At 39.3% G+C, this 22,078-nt stretch overlaps 1 protein-coding gene and 1 long non-coding RNA gene across 3 annotated transcripts; both read right to left on the reverse strand.

Annotated features, from left to right (window-relative positions):
• Nucleotides 1-567: 567 nt before the first annotated feature.
• zdhhc5a (zDHHC palmitoyltransferase 5a) lies at nucleotides 568-21,070 on the reverse strand. Of its 2 annotated transcripts, XM_007564648.2 has the most exons (13): nucleotides 20,632-21,070; nucleotides 15,141-16,689; nucleotides 12,621-12,742; nucleotides 12,367-12,524; nucleotides 10,858-11,030; nucleotides 10,401-10,503; nucleotides 10,194-10,285; nucleotides 9,421-9,547; nucleotides 8,611-8,719; nucleotides 7,720-7,829; nucleotides 4,295-5,340; nucleotides 4,147-4,153; nucleotides 2,028-2,121 (listed from the first exon to the last, which is right to left on the reverse strand). In XM_007564648.2, the coding sequence occupies exons 2-13, from the start codon at nucleotides 15,302-15,304 to the stop codon at nucleotides 2,116-2,118; spliced, it is 2,217 nt and encodes a 738-aa protein (XP_007564710.1). In that variant the 5' UTR covers nucleotides 15,305-16,689; nucleotides 20,632-21,070; the 3' UTR covers nucleotides 2,028-2,115. The 2 variants fall into 2 exon arrangements, with proteins under 2 accessions (XP_007564709.1, XP_007564710.1); XM_007564647.2 differs by lacking the exon at nucleotides 4,147-4,153 and having other exon boundaries at nucleotides 568-2,121.
• On the reverse strand, nucleotides 2,439-4,140 carry LOC107837661 (uncharacterized). Its single transcript, XR_001663702.1, has 2 exons — nucleotides 3,800-4,140; nucleotides 2,439-3,742 (listed from the first exon to the last, which is right to left on the reverse strand). It is a non-coding gene; the product is annotated as an uncharacterized LOC107837661 (long non-coding RNA).
• Nucleotides 21,071-22,078: the final 1,008 nt, after the last annotated feature.

Genomic DNA, 22,078 nt, shown 5'->3' on the forward strand with positions numbered 1-22,078 from the left:
AGCGCTAAAGTCAGACCGGCTAGCGCAATCTGCCTGCAGTTATTTTATCTAACTGCTTCTTTGTCTGTTGATACCCTGGGTTACAGTTGCAGGCTCATAAACAAAGGATAAACAAAAAAAGATCCGATGACAGAGAGGTAAGCTAGCGATGTATACATTTAAAGTGGAATGGCGGACGTTAATTTCGTCCAATCAGGTGTGGCTCTTGAGAAACGCCTACTTGGTCTCTGAATTTTTCCAACTGTTTTACGTTGCAAACTAGATCCATTAGACTCACATTTTCTTTAAAAAACAAAGCATCAAGACCTAATTTATTTCCGTTTTAGTTATTGTTTATGGTTGTTTTACTTTGGATATTTGAAATGTCATCCAGTTCCAGTATTTTTTACCAAATTAAAGTTTATTGGTCTTTGAGGTGGCAAACTTGCTTGAAGATGGTCTCAAAACATTATCATTTATCGCAATAATTTCTGGAACAATTTATCATCCAGTAAATTCTGCTCCCTCAGGCATCCTTCTGATCATGTAAAGCACTAAAAATAACTGATAACACAGAGTACTATGTCCTCCTGTTGTCCACATTTAACCATTTATTTTCAGACTCAGGTTGACACATTACTTTCTATCTGAAATGTTTTTGTTCCTCCCAACACACACACACACACACACACACACACACAAAATATCAACTTTGCTTAGAACCGTTTGATGCAAATATCCAAATTTCCACCGAAATCCTCCGGCGGGGCATCTTCTTCTAAATGTGGCTGGGATTTTTTCCCCCAAACGGTTCCGTGTTGAATTGTTCACGGGGATCCAGATCATTTTCCAGCTGTGATTCTGGAAAAAGAGCGGCTGAAGCAAATCAGCCAATCAGAAGGGATGCCTTCTTCCTTTCATTCCCTTCAATATTTAAAAACTCTTCATTTATCAACAGCTATGTTTCCATATAAATTGATATAAAACAGGGGTCAAATTAAATACAAGAAATAAAATTAAAAAACAGAATAACTTGAAATGTTAATTTTCAAGGCAATTGCTCAGACTTTTCTATAAAATTTTGCTCCTTCAAGAGCCAGCACATAGTTTCCATATTCACTTTAGTTTGTTCAAAAACAGACGAAATGTTCCTCAGTCTGATGACAGCAGCCTACGGTGGCAAACAGTGCATGCTCCAGTCTGCCAAGAACGTTTTACAAAATAAATCCACATTAAAAAAAAATAATAAAACACATCATCCTGTACAGACATGGAATTAAATTCACATTGAGTAAATCAGTAAAATAGCAAAACACTGGCAATCAGAACGTAGTTTTTTTTTTTACTCCCTCAATGCTGACATGTCGCATTCCCTGGAATCAGAGTTCAGAGAGCTGCACCTTTTTTTTCCTCCGTGTGATAGGGTCAGGGGTCAGAGGTTACAGGGACTCTCATGCATCAGGCAACATGTGGTGACATGAGCGTTTCCCGCTCCGAGTCCACTGCATTTACGGAGGGAGATTCTGCCGATAATCGTCCGACCGATCTTACGCTTAGTTCCCGCAGAAGCCCTTCGACTCGATCCCATGAGGTTCCTACAGTCTGCGCAGGATTACCGTCACTCAAACCAGACGTTTTTATTAAAATATAAAAAAACAAATTTGATCTAAACAAAGTCCAAAGTGCTCATCTGAACCGTAGGAAAAGCTACACTTGTAAACCTATGTTAGGAGGTTCTTGGAGGTCCAAACAGAATCCAGATCCAAAAAACTAAAGCTCCAGAAAGGATGAAAACTCAAGAAATGAGTTAAATGTTTTTTGTTTTTTATCAGATTCATGGTTTCAGGTAAGGGGGGCGGCAGGACGATCCAGTTAGATTCCTCAGGTGAACAGTCAAGTGGAAATCATACGGAGATCTCGTAGGTGGTTCCCCCGACGCCGGTTACCTTCTTTACGCCGCCGGCCGGAGGCTTGTGGGCCGGACTCTGAGTCACCGGCGAGCTCAGGTGGTCTGCGGCAGGTCTGCTGGGCGAGGAGACCAGGTGAGAAGGGGAGGAAGGGGCGGAGCAGGAGGAGGAAGAGGAGGAAAAGGGCTGGCCACCATTGGTCCGACTCCGAGGTTTCATCTGGATCAGCTCACCTCTGGGTTCATGAGAGAAATGCATAAAAACACCAGGATTTAGAGCCTAGGGTGTGATGGAAGTTTTTCAGAGGAGGATCAGGATAATCGACTATTTCATTCCTGTTCTGCTAAAATTTATACAAGTCCGCAAATTGGAATTGTATACGGAAACAGGGCAATTTCAGTAAGACGTTTTTGCACTAAATCTGCAACAGAAACTCTTCTTCACATCACACAAGTCACATCATCAATACCCAGATGTTACTACTGGCGGAAACAACGCAGAAGACGACAGGAAGTGGTAGAAAGATAAAGGTTTGTTTTTGGGTTTTTATTTCAGACAATAAGCGGCTGGCTCCATCTCATAGTACTGCTCAATTCATAACAAGTTGTGTCATTTGAACATGTTGAATCTAACGCTCTTCTGTAAAAACGGTGACTACAATTTCCCCTAAACGCTGGATATGTAGCGGCTCCCAGGTATAAGGAGTTTGTCTCATCATCACCTGAATAAGACATGACGTCTCCTCTGATTGGCTGATGGATGATGTTAGTGCCATGGCTGAATAACAAATATGTCTTATGTAACCGTTGCTGCCGTGATTTTTAATGACTAGCTGCAAACTTATTTACATGTAATTTTAATTTAAATTCTTATTCAATAGAAACAACGCACTTTGGAAATTGTGTGTGTGTGTGTGTGTGTGTGTTTTAACCTTAGCAGAATATAGACAAAGATTTGCACACATTTTTATCCAAGTGTCACTTGGATAAAAATTAGCTAAAACCATTCACTTGGAGTGTTTTCACACCTGATAGTCCGGTTTGATTGGGGATTGGGAGGTGCAACATTTGTTACATTTTCACACTGCAGTGTCAAAGGATCCAGCCTAATTAAAAAACGGTGAAAAGGACTGGAAACGAATGTTGATATGAAGAGAAGGTCATGCAGACTCCAAACAAATCAGAGATGCTGTCGTTTCTGTGATACATCAGCAAAAGTGTTTCCTAATCAAATTCCAGAGGTGGGCAAAATTTTGTAGAAATCTGAAGAATTTCAGTTTATTTCAATGGGGCAGAAAGTTACAATATTTTAAAAAGTATGAAAGTCGAAATGACCAAAAATTACATCTTAAGTCTCCAGCAGAAGCTGAAGGTTTTGAAATATGAATTGTTGACATTGGTTGAAGTACGTGGAAGTAGTTAAATGCATTAAAACTTAAGGAACATGGAAAAAGAATTGTAAAGAGAAACAATCTTAAGGAGTGAGATTGCTAAATTGTGATTTAGATTTAGTTTCTGTTTATACTCTGCATTCTCAGATTCTAAAGAGAAATAAAACTTTAAGAAGTGAGAACGCCTAATGCATTCTCATAAAAAAAAAAAACCACATCAGCACAGATCTGCACAAGAACAACAGCATCAGACACAACAATGAAAACAAACCCGAGTGAAATTGACCCCAAACCTTCAAATCTAATGGTTGACCTTTGGACCTCTAAACTTTCATTAATCTCTTCAAATCAAAAGCAGCACAAACTAAAATTTTTGCTGCACAAACTTGGTCGAGTTGACCGACACCAATATTGTCTTATTTGAAGGAAATGGGGAACTGGCTGACCTTACATGACCTCTGGGAACCTTTATTAATATCTTTAAAATGACAGCAACACAAATACATATTTGCTGCACAAACACTAAATTTGTTTCATTTTGCAAATGTGAGGAGGATTAAGGCGTTTGACCTCCAGTGAGCTTTGGAAACTTTTAATATCTTTGAAATGATAGCAGCACAAATAAAAAAATTTGTTGCACAAACATTTGACACCAATTTTGTCTGATTTGAAGAAGGTCTGACCTTTTTGACCTCTGGAAGCTTTTTTTATTAGTATCTTTAAAATTATAGCGGCAGAAATTTTCATCTGTGCTGCACAAATGTTTGACAGTAATTCTGTTCGATTTGAAGAAAATGGCGGCACCAAATTCACTGTTTGAAAACGTTCACAAATGAGAGGAAGATGAGAAACGGAAGAGGAGGAACTCACAGGAAATCTGGCAGGAGGAAGAGGAGGAGAGAGGGAGAAAAGGAGGAAGAGCAGGAGGAGCAGTCAGTCCGGTTTCTGGCAGGCATGTAGCTTTCTCAGAGTTAGCAGCAAACCGATCGTCAGGGTCAAAGGTGAAAGTCATACTCACTTTGGTGCTTGTATGGCTCCTCCCATCCCCCCGCCTTCCCCTCCTCCTCCTACGCCGGCGGCGTTCGCGCCGGCCGATGCCGACGCCTTGCGGACCAGGCGGTACTGCATTTCAGCCGCCGCCGCGCTTGAGTACGACAGCGACTTGCCCAGCGGCGGGGGGTGGGCAGAGAGCGGCGAGCGAGCGGAAGCGCCGCTGGAGCCCAGCGGGACGTCGGTGGAGCGGGTGCGGTACGGATAGGCGTGGTGGGGGGCAGCGAAGCGCGGCGGGCGCGAGGACGAGGAAGAGGAGGAGGAGGAGTGGTGGTGATGATGGTGGGAGTGGTGGTGGTGGTGATGGTGATGATGGTGCGGGGGAAGCGGGGCTGAGGAGTTGGCAGCCGGGGCGGTGTGGGGGTCGCCAAGGAGGCGGTCCCGCTCTGGCGGGGGAGGCGGGGAGGAAGACGAGGAGGAGGAGCGATGAAGGAAGGGGTGGTGGTGGAGGGAGGAGCGGTGATGATGATGGGGCGACTGGGAGGACTGGGACGGCAGGTCGGCTTCTCTCTGCTGGGACAGGAAGGGCGAGCCGTAGCCGCCTGTTGCTGGTGTACAGGGTCTCCCCGCGGGGGGTTCAGGGGCCGCCGCTTTGTCAAAGTCCTCGCCTGCCAGCAGGCTGTCGTACGACAGGCTGCCGTTACGCGACGGGTGGTGAGGCGGCGGCGTCTGATTGGCCAAGCTTTTGAAGCTGGTGGAGGCGGTGGTCGCCTCGGAGACGTGGGCGGCGCCAGCCAAGCTGGAGGACCGGGATGCCACCGCCGACAGCACAGTGGGGTCCGAGAAGGACGGGTAGGAGCGTCCGCCCAGCGTGTAGCCAGGAATGCCGCCGCCGCCACCGGCCTCCCGCCCCGCCTCCCTCCGCTCGCCGCCGCCCACGGCCCGGTCCGACACCGCGTCCCGGCGGTCCAGGCTGGGCTGCGAGCGGAAACCAGGCTGCTGGCTGGCCTGGAGGAGCGAGGAGGTGGAGGAGGACGAGTCCCTGGCGCTGCCAACGCTCTCCCCTCGACTCAACTGGAGGAGGCAGAAGAGGGAGGAGACAGAAAGGAGACGCTGAGCAGAGGAGGAAACTTAAAGGACCGGTGTCACGTTTTCAGGAGAGGCAGCTCTGCTTCAACATGTTTTTACTGGAGTAAAGGTAAAATGTAGCGGAAAGAAAGAAATTACTCGAGTAAAAATATAAAGTATTTGGTAAAAAGTCTGCCCAAGTACTGAGTAACTGATCAAATGATCAATCAATTAATATTTAAAAAAGTAACTGACGGACAAAGATAGAAAGTGGACATTTTGAGATTTTAAGGAGCAAAATGACAATAATTTATGTAAGTAAAAAAAGATAAAAGTCAAGCAAAAGAAAGTTTTTCTTTTAATTAAAAACTTATGAAACTTTAATAAAAACTGCAGGTTTGTGTCTGTCTGGTGAGTTTTTGGTTAAAACATGTTTGTTCTTCATTAAGTGGGTAGAAAATCCAGAAATTTTACTCTAGTAAGTAAAAATACCTCATAATAAAATTATTTATGTAAAAGTAAGAAGTACAGCGTAGTAAAAATACTCCTAAAAGTACATTTAAAAACAACAACAAAAAAAAAAGGTTACTTGGGTAAATTGTAATTGAGTAAATGTAACTAGTTACTACCCAACTCTGTGTACATAGTTTAATTTTATAGCATAATCTTTTAACTGTCAAATGAAGCATTTGACCTTCTTAATTATGATGTACATTGAAGCGACTGGGACTCCAGTCCAGAACTTAACTGGTTTGAATATTACCTAAAGATCAGGGATTTCTTTGTGTCGATGTCTATGAGAAACTTTTTAAATGCATTTAAGACATTTTAAGGCCTCAATTTAAGATATTTAAAGCTTTTTAATGATGTGAGGACAATATAGTTTAGTTAAATATTCTCTGCATTTGCAGCAGAGGAAGACGACAGAAGAAGTAGACAGACAAGATGGAGGCTGTTAGGACATTAAAGACACATTAATAATAAACTGATGACGACAGCAACAGGAGACAGACTGGTTCTAATCAGAAAGGAAAACTTTTTATTCTGGAGAAACAGGAGAGGAGTTCTGGATACTGCTGGAGAGTCAGGTGGATCTGGACCAGACATGGGGACAAATACTGAGAATAAATCCAAATGAATGTGCAGAGGCAGCTGGTAACTTCAACTTGTCATCATAGGTACAACCGTTAGAGACAAAATCTAAAAGACTTAAATACTTCAGTTAACTTATAAATCACTGAATGGCTTGGCACCAAAACACAATAAACACCTGTCGTTGTCGTAGCAACCTTCCAGACCTCTCAGGTCTTCTGGTTCTGGTTCTGCTCTGCATTCCTAGAACCAGAACCAAACATGGAGAAGCAGCATTCAGCTTCTGTGCTCCTTCAATCTAAAACAAACTTACAGAAAACTGAAACACTGCTGAAACACTGAGCTCCTTCAATTAAAAGAAGGCTGAAAACTCACCTGTAGTTGTAATATCTGGTTGTTGATCACGTGATTTTAAAAAAGTGTTTAAATTGCCGTTTCGTGAAATAGATTTATTTTAACATAGCTGATCCTTTTTAGCACAAAACATTAGATTTTTCTAAAATGGCGTGTTTCAATTAAGCAAATTCATTTCCGTAATTTCTATTTGAGCAATTATATTGTCAATGGAAACGCAGCTACACTGTAAAAACTCAAAATGGTGCCAAGTAATTTTGATCCAGTTTCTACTCCAAACAGCTTAATACATTTGAAATAAGACAAAACTAACTTATAAATAACCTTTATACAGGAAGATGTAGAAGCTAAATGGTGAAACAGGAAAACAGGAAAAAATGTCTTATAATCGTTTCAAAAAAATGTCTTATGATCGTTTATAATTGAATTAATCTGCCAATGAAACAATTACTTTTTCATCAATAATAAAATATATTGACTTAAAAAAATCTCATATTTCCTCCAGAGAAGTTATTTGTAATTTAGTTGTGTATTATTTTAAGTGCACTATGATATTTGCATGAGAAACTAGATCAAAAATGCTAAATAAAGACACTGCGTGTTTTTGCAGTGTACTACTAGAGGCAGCCATTTTTGTCTGGGAAAAGGTTCTGAAAGGTTCTGTTCAGTATTTGACCCATGTCCAGATCAAACAGGAAGGGAACAGGAAAACCACGCTCAAAACGAAGAGAGAAAAATGATTTTAAAATAATCACTTACTGATACTGATCAAAAGTAAGCCACTGAAACCAAGATGGGCAACGGAAAATCAAAAGGAAAAACATAAAATAAAACATGGAAATGCATTAGATTGATGCGATAAAAGAAGCAGAAACGAAGAGAAATGGAGCAGAAACAGACGGCAGGTTCTGCCTGGTTTCTCCGCTGGCGGATCGTTACCTGGTTGGCGTAAGCATGAGTGAGAGTCGTGTGGTTCTTCCCCGGGCTGTAAGTGGGCCGGTACTTATACATGGTGGGGGTGGGAGGAGCTTTGCCCAGCAGGCTGCACTCTGCAGGAAGGCATCAACACAGGAAACACATCGCAGAGAAAAATCTTTCGTCTTTTAATACCAGATCCGATTTTATTATAAAGAAATTCTCACTGTCTTGTATTCCAATCATGACAGAGTGTTATGACCAAGCGACAAGATTTTTTTGTTTAATTATGAGAATATAATCATATTGGCAGAACAAAGATGCGATTTTACCAGAAGAACGTCTTAGAAATTAGTAGAAAAAGTAATTTCAATGAATTGAAACCTCAGTCTGTGTGATTCAGTCGTTTGCATAATCATTTAAAAGTTCTGCTACTGATAACAATTTGATGCTGATGTGTTAAAAGATGAAGTATTTATTCATCTGTAAAACCAGAACCAAAGTGCAGCTTCAAAACAGGCTCGTTTTAATTTTTTTGTTATTTTCCGTGTAACAGTTCTCATAACATTCCGATTTTATCCTGTGATATTAGTGGCTTTTTTCTCGTATTATTCCTACTTTCTCACATTGCTACAACTGTATTATTGTAATATTATGACTTTTTAGTAAATGGCACTAATATTTCATCAAAGATTTGATCTTAATTCAAATTCCAAATAAATAAAATCTGTAAAACACACATGTCAAACGGGATGGGAGGCCTGGAGCATGCTGGCTTCACTAGCTCAGACTGAGAAGAAGATTAATATTTTCCAAAAATTAAACCGTTAAAAACCAAAAATTCAATTAAAATCGAGAATAATGTCTTCATTTATGGAAGAGGAGCTGCAGTCGGAGGTCGGTGATGTTTGTTACCTTCTGCGTTCCTTTGGCCGATTCCAGGGTAACGCAGCTCTGGTTTCGGAGGCGGAGGCGGCTCGGCGTCACATGACTGACTCTCCATCATCTCAAGACTGGACTTGGACTGCAGAACCAGAGCACACATGATAATAAAACTTTAATTTAAAAAATAACACACATGAAAACTCACCAACTTCAGCTCAACAGTACAGTAATTGACTCACACAGCGTCTCTAGCAGCTGTAAATGTTTCCTCCAAACTTTGATTTTAAAACAGAAAACAGCTGATTCTTCTACATGGCAGCCAGGATGCGAAGGAGTTGGCAAGTAACTAGATACATTTACTCAATTACATGTACTTCAGTAACGTTTTTGAAATAATGTACTTTTAGTAGTATTTTTACTATGCTGTACTTTTTACTCTAGTAATTTTATTATGAAGTATTTCTCCTCTTACTTGAGAAAATTTCTGGATTTTCTGCAAGTCAAACAAAACATGTTTTAACCAAAGTTTACATTGTTAATTTAATGAATATGTGGCCCAGAAAACGGTGTAATTATTTAGAAAGGGGCCGGTTTATAAAAGATTTTTCTTCTTCCTTCTCCCTTTCAGCTCGTGTTCAGTCAGGCTGCAGGATGTTCATGTGTGACACATTCAAACAATAACTCATTTAAATCTGGAGAACCAAATGATTAAACCTCCTCCTGCCATCCTGTATGCAAAGCTATCTACTTCCCACACATGCAAAGCATCTGTTCAGCAGCAGACTAAACAATTAGCTAAAGCTGGAGGCGTTTCCCCGGTAGCAGGCGTGTCGCTCTCACCCGGTGCAGGTCTCCCTGGATGCCGTTGTCCAGGATTTTGGCTGCCAGTTGAGCCTCGGTGAGCTGCAGCCGCAGAAACGGAGGCTGCACACTCACGTTCTGCACGCACTTCTTCCTGCCAAAGTACCTGCAGAGACAGCGTGGCGGTGAAGCAATAAACAATAAAAAATTCACATTTTAGTGAGATTTAAAGAAAAAAAACTTGATGAAATTAGAAAAAAAATCAGCTTTAACAAGATGCAAAACTTGTTAAACCAAGAAAATGTTCATGTTTTAGCCAAATAAAAAAACGAGAAAAACGTTTTATAGCAAGATGCTAAACTCAGTGAAAGGAGAACTCACTTCGATGAGATTTATCTTATTAAAACAAATATATATCTTCTTTTAAATAAGAAAGGTTGTAACAGAAAAACATCAAAACCTTTTGGGATTCTTTGACATTGTCTAGAAGAAATGAGGTGAAAAGGAGAGTCATCAGTGAAACTTTATAGCTTTTTAACAAGTCAACCTGTCAGTGGAATGTATTTTTACCTCCATAAAAGAAGAAACTTTCTCTTTGTATCTAGATTTAAAAGTCGCTTTGATATAATGAGGAACTTTGTTTTAAGAAACTTTGCATCTTGTTATAAAAAGAAACACCCACAAGAAAACTGTTTTTGCAAGGTCAAAACACATTAAAAAAGTATTTGTTTTCTCAAATGTCTGGCTACATCTGGATTCGGCCTTTCCGCAGATTTTACTCTGTACCTACAGAAGTAGTTTAAAAAACTCACCTCGGTGCCTGGGAGCTGCAGAGAACATGAGAGACATTCCTCCAGCAGCCATTAGTGAAAGGATTCACTCCCCCTCGAAACTTTCCTGTCACCTAAAGTCGAAGCGACAGGTCGTCAAAACCGCAGCGTCAGAACTGAAAACCTTGTGAATGTTCTGGCGAGTAATCTCTGAAGCCAACAGCGGGAACAATCCTCCGTGTTTTCTACCTGCTCGTTGGTTGTTCTGCCTCTGGCCACGAGCACGACGTGGAAACCGGTGAGCCCGGCGACAGGGATGAGGAATAAGCCTGCAACACACATTACAGCCAGCCTGGCAGCACAGCGGGTCAAGGAGGATGAACAACTCAGGCCTGCAGTGGAGCACACACTGGATCACACTTTAGTTTTTCATCTAGTTTCAATAAATATTTAAGAACATGAAGCAAAATGTCCCCATAAAGCGCCTTTTATTTTATCCCAATCAACATATGTTTAGCAATGTCATTGTTTTTGTTGTGACACCATGTGGTTATGTTGGTTCGTCTTTGTCCTAATGTTTTTGTTTCTCTTATATAATTGGTCATGTTTTTGGTAGATCAATACCTCTGTTTGTTAGTGCATATTAACCAAACATTACAGACTAATTGGTGAGTAAATGGGACAGTTAAAAACCGTTAAAGGATACGTAACGATGGCGTGTAGGTGGTTGATGTTCTGCCGCTGACAGAGAATAAAGAGCAGGCCAAACCCAAACACGGCCATGATGTGAGCCGTCAGAGACAGCAGGAACAGGAAGAAGTAGCGGTAGTTCCTCCTGCCGATGCAGTTGTTCACCCACGGACAGTGATGGTCGAACTCCTGAAGAGTCACAAATAAAACAAGATTCCCTCAGTTATCGTTGGTTAGAGCTATTAAAGTGTTGAGTTTAGAGCTGTGCAAATAAACAGTTGGAATAACACATTTAGATCTGCTTGAAGCAGGCTGTTCCACCTTTGTCAACAAAACTGTATTAAATATTTATTTCATTCAATTAATAATAATAATAATTTGATTTTCTGTGTGTTTCTTTTGGATTCTGTCCCTCACAGTTGAAGTGCAACTATAATGAAACTTACAAACATCCCCCTTCATTGGGAGAACTTTAAAAATCTGCTGCGTTTTCCCCACTGTAATAAAAATATTTCACATGTAGCAGTTTTTTTCACCGTACTGTCTAAACATATTCATACCACTGATTTGTTGAAATTACTGATGCTTCACACTGGGACCCTATGGGCTGATCCCTGTTCTTAAAACTCTGGAGGGTAAATATCCTCCTCAGGATAAAAATAGTTTTTACACGTTTTGCTCTGCAGCATTAAAATCTTCCACTGAGAGATTCACCAAATCTGACACTCCTGTTCCAAACCGAGCCTCAGAGGAAAGGTGAATTTATCCCGGAGGCTCCTCATGTCGCTTCGGTTTTAATCTCTAAGTCAAACTATTCAGGGTGTCCAAAGTGTGGCTCATGGGGCTTTTGTGGCCCCTGGATTGACTTTGTTTGGCCCCACCAGCACAAGTAGATGATATAAATTGAGACTTTTTATTTGTAATCAGGATAAAATTATTACTGGCATAATTTTCTTGCAATGGAAAATGTTATATGCAATTTGGCCTTTTAATATTAACAAATTTTGCTGGACGATAAATTATCCCATAAGTTATTGCAATAACCAATAATATTGTTGTTTTGAGACCATTTTCAAGCAATGGCATAATAATGCTATAACACATTCTCAAATATCATCAAACTTTAAATACTGATGAACATTTAACACTGAAACATTTTAAAATAATTAAAAGAACCGAAACAACAAATCAAATTAATTCTGAAGTCTCTATAAACAAAGCTTTCCTTCAAAATAAAGGCTAGTTGAGACCAAAGCACCAGACTGAAGACTTTTATCATTCAGATTTTGGTAGAAAAAGAGATAAAAGAGAAAAACGATAAATCATGCAAATGGAAATGGAGTTTGATTAAATTTTCATGCGATAAATTGATTTATTGAAACCAAACTACATTTTTTGATTGATTTTAGGTTATTTTTGGTACTTCTGACTCGAATCACTCTGATCTAGTCAGAGACAGATGACGACAAACAATAAGAACAGCTTTTATGAGTGTGTGTGTGTGTGTGTGTGTCCTTGAATGCACCTCCACACAGTTGTCACAGACGGAGCAGTGGGAGCAGCGGGGTGGTCTGTAGAAACGACAAGTTGAGCACCATTTCATCCGGACCTGAATCCCTCTGATCTCCACCGTTTTGTAGAGCGGAGCGCGGAAATCATCCTCTTTGTCCTCGTCTTCGTCCGCTGCAGGAACAGCGCGCGTTTTTAGATTTAAAAATGAAACCAGTAAGTTAAGTTTGGAGGCTTCTACCTCCTCTATAACGACTTTCATTCGCTCACCTCTTGGGAAAATGCCGGGGTCCATGAATGTGGCCATGCAGAAGTTAGCCAAAACAAACAGGAAGATGACTCCATTGTAGATGGGAACGGCGACGGAGAACTGCTCAGAAAGCCACGGGCACCTGAAACCCCAACGGCACCGCGTCAGAAACCAAAATATCACACGTTTTCTCTGACTGATGCAGATCGGGTCGGTGCGGTTCGGTAAGGCAAATTTATTTATACAGCACATTTCATGTACAAGACCATTCAGAGTGCTTCACAGAAAAATCAAGAGTAAGAGTTTAAAAACATGAGCAGAAATGAAACAAGATACAACAAATGAAATAAGAGGAAAAAATAATCGACAAATTAATTAGGAAAAAAAGTAGATAAAAGACTTTCGGCTAAACTACTGTTTTCAGTGCGCCATTTGTTTCCAATCACTGCAAAAACATGAAATCTTATCAAGTATTTTTGTTCTAGTTTATACTGCAAATATCTCAGTACACTTGAAATAAGAGAAAACCTCTCAGCAACATACAGGAGCTTTTGTCTTTAAACTTTTATCATCCAGTAGTTTTTGTTGGAAAGAAATATATATTATTGAGTTTATTTCAATTTGTCATGTGATTTATTACGACAGGCCCAGCTGTAAGCAGATGTTTAATTTTTATTTCCGATGTTCAGTGTTCACCTGAGACCGAGACGGGCTACAGGGACAGAGACGGAGTGACAGACTGGATGATGGGCTTTTGTCAGGGTGACAGATGTTGGCCTATTTTCCCTTCACTAATCCACAGAGCTGACCGGCCACCGCACTGACCACACACAGATTACATCTCACACACACATGCATACATGCAGAGAGGCACGGCTCTGCATACACAATCACACCTTTCCACCAGATTTTCCTCACTTTTTCCCCACTGCTGCTCTTTTGCCTCTTTTCTCCACATTCTCACTCTGTGACAAGCAGCCGAGCTGAACTGCAGAGAGCAGCGGAGAACGAGTGTTTGGGTTTTAGCTTTGTGCCACCAGGAACGGCAGCCGGGAATGGGAAATCATCAAAAAGATTAAACTGATCATGTTTGCAAACCCCATAAAACTGTCTGAGATGGTTACTCCTGATTCCTTCAGAGCAGGGAGTCAAACTTACTTTGGGCCAAATCAACATTATGAATGTCCTCAAAGGGTCTGTTGTGGTAAAACGGGTTGATAAAACCTGTTAACAAACCTCTGCACTCAATGAGTACTTCTTAAAGTTAAATAACACTGAACATCATTTCACATTGATGTAATTCAGCAGAATGCATATGAAAACTACAGGAGAAGATTGTGGCCACTGATAAAACAATTCTGGCTTTAATCTTTTGACATCAAAAGTCAAAAATCTGAGAAAAATGTCAGAATTTTTACTTTTGATCTTAAAAGATTAAAGTCAGATTTTTTTTCAAATTGTCAAAATTCTGAGAAAAAAAAACTGATTTTTTTTGTGACCCTAATCTTCTTCCGTTGAAAACTGCTTTAACTGATTGATAAAATATTATTACAGCGTACTACAGTTATTCTCAATTAAATAGTTCATACTTTGTTTAATGATGTGTAGTTTAAAAAAAAAAGAAGAAAAAACAACATTATTGTGATTATATTTTTTCCTAAAGCAATAAGGACTTTATACTTGTATTATTTCGACTGTATTATCGTAATATTATGACTTTATTCTGGAAACAAAAACTAAACTATATTAATTCTGCTATTAAACAAACACTTTTACCCATAAATAGAAGAAGCATTCAGCCTCTGTTCATCACAAATCTGGAAACGCTGAGTTCCTTTAAATCTAGACTAAAGTTGCTTTTGAACCATAAAAATTAAACATTGACCAATGTTTTGATATGTAATGATGGCAAAATGTAATGTTTACTAGTTTTCTCAATTATTAGCTGTGTGGTGTTTTCTGTGACTTTGTACTCTTGTGTCTTTATGATGTAAAGCTTTCTGAACTGCCTTGTTGCCAGAGTTGTGTAATAACTACATACGTTTATTTGAGTAACTTATGAAAAAAATTCACTTTTAGGAGTATTTTTACTATGTTGTACTTTTTATTTGAGTAATTTTGCTATGAAGTATCTCTACTCTTGAGTAAAATTTCTGGATTTTCTACCCACTGAATAAAAAACATACATGTTTTAACCAAAAATTCACCAGACACTGTAATTGCTGCAGTTTTTGTTAAAGTCTCATATGTTTTTTTTTTTTTGAAAGAAACTGATTTGGATAAAATTATTTTGTGTAATTTTGTTGTCATTTTCATCCTTAAAATACCAAAATTTCCACTTAACTTTATATTTTGGTCCGTCTGATAATGCAATTTTTAAAAGTTAAATGATTGATAATTTGATTAGTGACTCAGTACTTTAGCAAACTTTTTACCAAATACTTCTTTTACTCTTACATGAGTAATTTCTTGGAGGGCTACTTTTTACTTTTACTAGAGTACAATTTTTTGGGTACTCTGTGTGTATTAATGTGACTTACGTGAAGCAGAAGAAAAGCGTGGTGGACCCAACGAGGAAGAAGGTGGCGGCTGCAACTGGGACATAGCGGGAAGGTCTGAGGGGCCTGCTGGGTGAGACCACAGCGTGCGGCAGAGGCGACGAGGATGGACCCCGCCCTCCGCTCTTACTGCTGCTACCTGGCATCACTTCCTGTAAGCTGCGATTGGTGCTTTCGCTCGCCAACCACTACGTTAAGGAGTCCGTCATTAACACTCCGGGATAAGCGGACTCTAGAGCAAAAACAGGGACAGGTTGGATGCAAAGGAGAGGAGGGGTCTGACTTTTAGGTAGCACCACATCCGGCATGAAAAGCAAAGTGGATGCTTCTTTTTTCTCTGGTTTTTTTACTTTGCTGACTGCAAAAGTCACAGATTATCCAAAGGAATTTGTGTTTTGGCCCAAAACGATGCAAACAAACATGTTGAAGAGTAGAAACTATTCTTTTAGCAGAAGAAATGAGTTGAAGGGAATGATGTTCAACTCAGTGATCACAGGCTTGGCAGAAATCTTTGTAGTGGAATAAAATTTCTGTTAAAAAAAGTGTTTGGACCCTTTGAATGAAAGTCATTCCAGCAGAGCATCACCCTGATGTGGCCAGATGTAGCTTGATTGGGAATATAAATGAGGTATGTAGGCAGAGGTAGACCTGTTCAGGTGGAAACAAAAGAGAGAAAAAAAAATAAACCAAGTGAGGCAGAAACAAAGAACAGAGAGGAATGATTTGCTGAGGCGCGCTGTTTTCTTCTTCTCTGTGGTCTTCTTCAGATTACATCGACAGCTCCACACATCCGCATCCAAAAAAATAAAAAAAAACAGCAAAAAAGAAATGCAGCAAAATGGTTGCAAATAAAAAAAAAATTATGCCAACCCCCTTTTCTTAGCGTGTTGGAGCTTCAGTCCAGGACGTGTGTCAGACAGAGCAGTCTGTATGCGGGCCAGTGCAGGAGGAGTCTGGTTTTCCTGTGTCGGGGCATCCCTAAACCCCAGCGGTGGCCGGCTGAAACCACCTCACCTGCCGGCTACATTCCCGAGGCGATCACAGGGCAAAAAGCAGGAAGCCACCGAGCACTTCTTCCCAAAACACGCAGGGCTAAATCCAGCAGACCATCCATTAGTATCCATGCACGTGCAGCTGCTGAGTCGTTACACTCAGTGATGATGTAGGGTAATTATCTCATTTCAGGGCAGAAATGTGGCAGGACTAAAGCCGTTGCTGATGACGGTGGGCTTGACCGTGGCTGTTGGTTATGTAACAGCTATAGGCGGTTTTCCTCTTCGCCTCCTTCTCCAGGGACTTCCCTCTACTCGCTCGGCCCTTCAGAGAGAACTGAGGCTTGGATAACAGCGCTACAAACTTGACCCTTAGGGGAATACGCCTCTCTGGAGGAAAGTGCTAAAACGAACCGCAACAAAATGAAGAGGAGATTCTTGACAGATGGGTTCAGAGTTTCCTCTTCAAAAACAGGACAGAGGGATTCCCTCCTTCCTCGTTCAATCCCGATCTCTGATGGTTGGTCAGGATGCTCCACCTACAGAGATAAAACACAATGAGAAAACATGAGATACTTGGCCTGTCACAATAAGTAATAAATCAATTAATCACATGATAAATAAAACAAATCAAATAATTTCTATTTGCATGATTCTCTTTTCTTCATTTCTACCAAAAACTGGAAGATAAAAGTCTTTAGTTTGTTGTTTTGGTCTCAACTATCATGTATTTTAAGGACATTTTTGTTTACAGAGACTTCATAACTAATTTTATTAGTTATCTCTGTTGATTCATTAATTTTTATATTCAAAATGTCTTCCAGTTCCAGTGTTAAATGTTCATTTAAGAATTAAAGTTTTTTGATCTTTGAGAATGTGTTCTTGCATTATTGTTATGCCATTACCATTATATTACTTGAAAATTGCCTCAGAACAACAATATTATCGTTTATCGCAATAACTTCTGAAACAATTTATCATCTGGTAAAATGTCCTATTATGATAGGACTATGTAAAGCTTTTATGTTAGTTATGAACTGATCCACTTTTTCACTTCTGATACCGATATTAAAGGTTTAGTAAACAAAAGAAACAGAGCTGAATTGATTTAAAACTTTTTTTTTTAAATACAGATAGAAATGTACTGAAATACAAATTTATTTGGTAACTCTGCACCAGTAGAGCACATTTAAATACGCCAATAGTGTCAAAGGTTTGGTCAAACATGTAGAAACAACACAACTTTAATTTGTTTAATCTGTAATTAGGACTAAAACAGTCAATGTAAAATAAATAATGTGGAAACTGAAACCAACAAAAACAATAGGTTCTTTCAAATGCCATTATGTTGTAATTTTGCCCTTCCTGTACAATATATTATTTTGTATTTTTATTTTTGATACTTTTATCTTTGTGTGAATCTGCATGCTGTTATGTCATTTTGCTTCTGTTATTACTAAATTTGGTACAATAAAGTGTATTTCTATTGTATTCATAACGATATTACCCATAATGAAGAGTTCTCCAGATAGAAATGGATTTCTATCTTCCTGTTTTATAGTTTCACATTGAAGAAGCAGCATTTTGTACAATGAGCAGCAGTGAAGTGATGACTGATCTGAGCCGACATAAGGAAATCTTATGATCTGAGGTGATGCTGTATTTCCTGTGGCAACACAAAAAGCACAGCCAACCAAAGGAGCTGCTGATCATCTTCTACACGGCCATTATTCTGTCTGTTCTGTGTTCGTCCATTGCTGTGTGTTTTGGTTCACGTACTAAACAGGACAGGTCCAAACTGCAATGGCTGGCCTCCCCTCCATCGAGCACTTTTATAGGTTTGAGGTCAGGAAGAGGGGAGCTAGCATCTCTGCTGATCCTACACATTCTGGACACTTTAAACTTAAACCTTCATATGAGGGCTGTTTCCACAGAGAGTTTCTTCTCCCTTACAGCCTAAGTTGATTATTCTTCTCTCTTGGGGGAAAAAAATAAGTAATCTTTTAATTCAATGCTTCAACAACCATTCTGTGGTTTATTTGATTTATATATGTGGAAAAAATGACTGCAAATACACATGCATATTGTTCCTATCTTTATTTTATTCCTGTAAAAAGTTTACAGATGTTTTCTTTATGTTTGTATTTGAGCAGTTGAAAACCAAAGTCAAATTTCTTGATTGTGCACAAAATATCAATAAAACAGATTCTGAATATGAATTTTAGATTTACCGTTGAGATGCAAACAATTAATTGACTTACAATTAATTCCCAATACACTTTAGATTAAAATTAGTTCAATTTGATTAATCTTTTTTCAGTGTGATTGCCATCCAGAAGAGGGAGTTGCCAGTCATCCTTGAGCGAAGTCAGTTGATATAGAAATAAAGATGGCGGGGTCATCCCAGGACGGCAAAGTGAAACAGTCCAAATAGAAGCAGGTGTGCGATGCAAAATCCACCTTATGTGGTTTCATTTTAAAATATCAACACTCAGAAAGCTCCTGAAGTTTGATCTGAACAGCGGTCATTCAGCCAAGATGCATGGCGGAGAAATTACTGATATACTACAGAGGTGAGGATGTGATGACAGAAAAGTGGAAAACATTATACAGAAAAATTGTAACACAAAAACAACAACAATCACAATAGACAAGTAATCAGTACCAATAGAAAATACAATCAATAGAATGTTCAATAATTTCAGTGAAGTCTGATCCAGAACCGCACAGCATTCTGGGCGATGTAGTCAGAAGAAAGGCTTTAGTCATGTCACTAACCAACTAATTTATGCTTTGGTTACCAAGCGACAACCTGTAACTCAGTAACTTTGTAGTTGCAGTGTCGCCATAGTACCTCTTAACAACAACAACAACGGCATGGAGTGACAGTAGAAAAAAGTAAAACAGCTCAAAAGGAAACTGGATAAAGCAGGAAAAGTAGCATCAGCAGTTTGGCAGTATTTCACATATTTAAAACAAAAACCTAATCAATACTTATCAATATTGACTGACATAGTGATATATTTTCCAGCCCTACTAATTATATATATTTATTCTTTATGTCTGTGTGCAGACCAAGCCAAATTCTGTTTCTGCACATGATACTGGCCAATAAAGGTGATTCTTTATTTTAGATTTATATTCTAAAATTCATATCAATCTATCTATTCTATCTAAACTATTGCATAATATTGCATATTAATATTGCGTAAATATTAATATGCGTAATATTTCTTATGCATATTAAGAAATAATCATACCGCCATCCTGATTGATTACATAGTTGTTGATTCTCCAATACTGTGGTTACCTTCTACATGTGAAGAAGTCCACTGCATCACTAGCTTGCATCCAAATTCACATTAGGTGTGTGTAAGTGTGTTACAATAACTCAGTTAATTGCATAATAAATTAAAACATGCTCAATAACTTCCATTTTCATAATTTATTGTTTTTCTCTTTCTACCAAAAACTGGATGATAAGGGTCTTCTTTGGTCTCAACTTGCACCTTTTTGTTTGCATAGACTTGTCATTTCTGTTGTTTTGTTTGTTTATTTTGGATCTATAAAAGGTCTTCCAGCTTTAGTGTTGAATACTCAATATAATTTAAAGTTTATTGATCTTGGAGAATAAAATGTTCTTGCATTATTATGCCATTGTATTATGCCATTACCATTGTATTACTTGAAAATGAACTCAAAACAACAATAGTATCGCGTATAGCAATAACTTCTGGGACCATTTACCATGACAGGACCAGGTGTGTGTTGCTGCTCCTGTCCAATGACTCTTGAACTCTGAACAGTTCATTTTAGAAGTAGTGGAGGTTCCTGCTACCATCAACAGTGGTTACTTTTTACTTATCAGCTGAGGAAAAACACTGCAAAATGCTCTAAAATATTTCACAACTCAGCAAAACTCCTTGTCAGATTTGATCAATTCAGATCTCTCATGAACCAGGTGGCTTCATCTGCTGATGGGGCCTAAATATAGGATCATCCAGATGCTCGTGGGATTTCTATCACGTTTATGAATAGAAAAATAAACCATAAATATATAATAATAAAAAGATCCGTGTTTGATTGAAGGAATTAGATGGATTTTTTTATGTGCGCAAACTACAGCGACGCCCACAGTGGGCCGTGGGGTGTGGATGTTACTCTGGGATGACAGGAAAATTGCCCAACAGAATCAATATTGCTTTTTAATAATGTTTATCCAATCATTAAGGAGTCGATGTGGGTAGTTATGCTGTAAAAATCAGGGTGGAGACAGCCGTGGTTACACAGTTCTTTACGACAGAATATAGACACGTTTCGACGTTGCTGGGAGTCACTTTAAAATACCTACAACACACATACACAACACACATACACACCGTTAAGCTCATTCGGTTTTAACGCTGCACCCTGAGCTGCCGTTAGCCGTAAGCTACCCAGGTGTTAGCGTTGGCTAGCTGCCGGCTAATCATTCACCTCACCTGAGAGGGCTTCCAGCGGCCAGGAATCCGGACCCGGCTGAGGGTGTGCCAGTCTGGGTCCCGGTTGGATTATCCGAGGAGAAATATTCAGCACAGCTATTCCAGGTCCATATAAAGAAACCCCAGCTAAGCTAGTTCACCCTCAGAGGGTTTGGTTGCAAAAACCACCGATATGACAGACGTTTGTTACTGGAGACAGCTAGCTTAAAAGGGGTTAGGAGGCGCGAGCAGCTCCCTGCTTTCATAACCTGGTATCTCCGAGATGAACGCAGAGTCTCTGCGACAATTCAGTGAATATAATACACACAAGATGATATCCTCCTCTCACGTCTCCAGGATGTTGGTGGCCAACAGACTCCCAGAGGCCGACAGATTTCTCACAGCCACAAAAACTCCAGCGCCAGGGTCCAAGAGCGGAGTTGTCGTAATAGAAATAACACTGATTGGGTATCACGACTGTCAATCAAGTTAACGGCTTATACTATTGGCTCTGAGGCCAAGCCCCGCCCATCAGAACAGGTAACGTCACGATCGTTCCAAATCGTGATTAAATTGATAGAAAACAGTGCGGCACAGTCCGACGCTCCTTTCAAAGACCTTTAATTTTTAAAATATTTTTTTTTACACGTGACTGACACATAAACTCAATCTGACAAGACTTCCTCCTACTTTTATGAAACACTGACACACTGACGTGCAGAAATCTGCAGATTTATTCCTATTATGCAGATATTCAAGCTCTATTATACAGATGTATCATTTTGCCTACTAAATAATTGTACTAAAATAGGAGTAGCACTTCTTCACTATATTCTTATATATATATTTCACTTTGGCACCAATAAAATATTATTGAATATTTTTTATATATCCACTTCATTTAGTGAAGTTACTCGCAGTAGGTGGAATGTCCAGAAATGTTACTGAGGTAATACTAGCAATATTACCATATAACTGAAGTAAAGGTAATATGTATGGGTGGGTCAATATGTTTCCGTGGGAGATTTGGTTGATATATAAAATTGTGATATTGTGTATGTAAAGTTAAAAAGTTGTTTTTAAAAATATTGTCACCTTCTCTCTTTTTTTTCATCAAAATGACTTTTGACAAAAAATTGCTGTTGCTGTTGTTGTTGTTGTGTGTCTACGTGTGTGTGTGTGTATGTGTGTTTTGTATTAACCATTCAGTCTGTACCATCTGGCAGGGGGACAAACAGTGGAAATCACCCTTTGGTGTAATTGGATGTATTTAAATCTAAATTGTTTATTAATGCACAATGTCTTAATAAATAAATAATTGTAATAACTATTACAGAAAAGTATGGTGTAATTTCTTCCCCTCAAAAAATAGTTGAGTAAATGTTAGTTACTACTCACCTCTTATAAATACTGATTTATGAAAGGACTAATTACTGGCATGTTCCACCCCTAAACCATGAGAATAAAA

Source organism: Poecilia formosa, unplaced genomic scaffold (genome assembly GCF_000485575.1).
Source record: "Poecilia formosa unplaced genomic scaffold, Poecilia_formosa-5.1.2 Scaffold164, whole genome shotgun sequence".
NCBI classification, from domain to species: Eukaryota; Metazoa; Chordata; class Actinopteri; order Cyprinodontiformes; family Poeciliidae; genus Poecilia; species Poecilia formosa.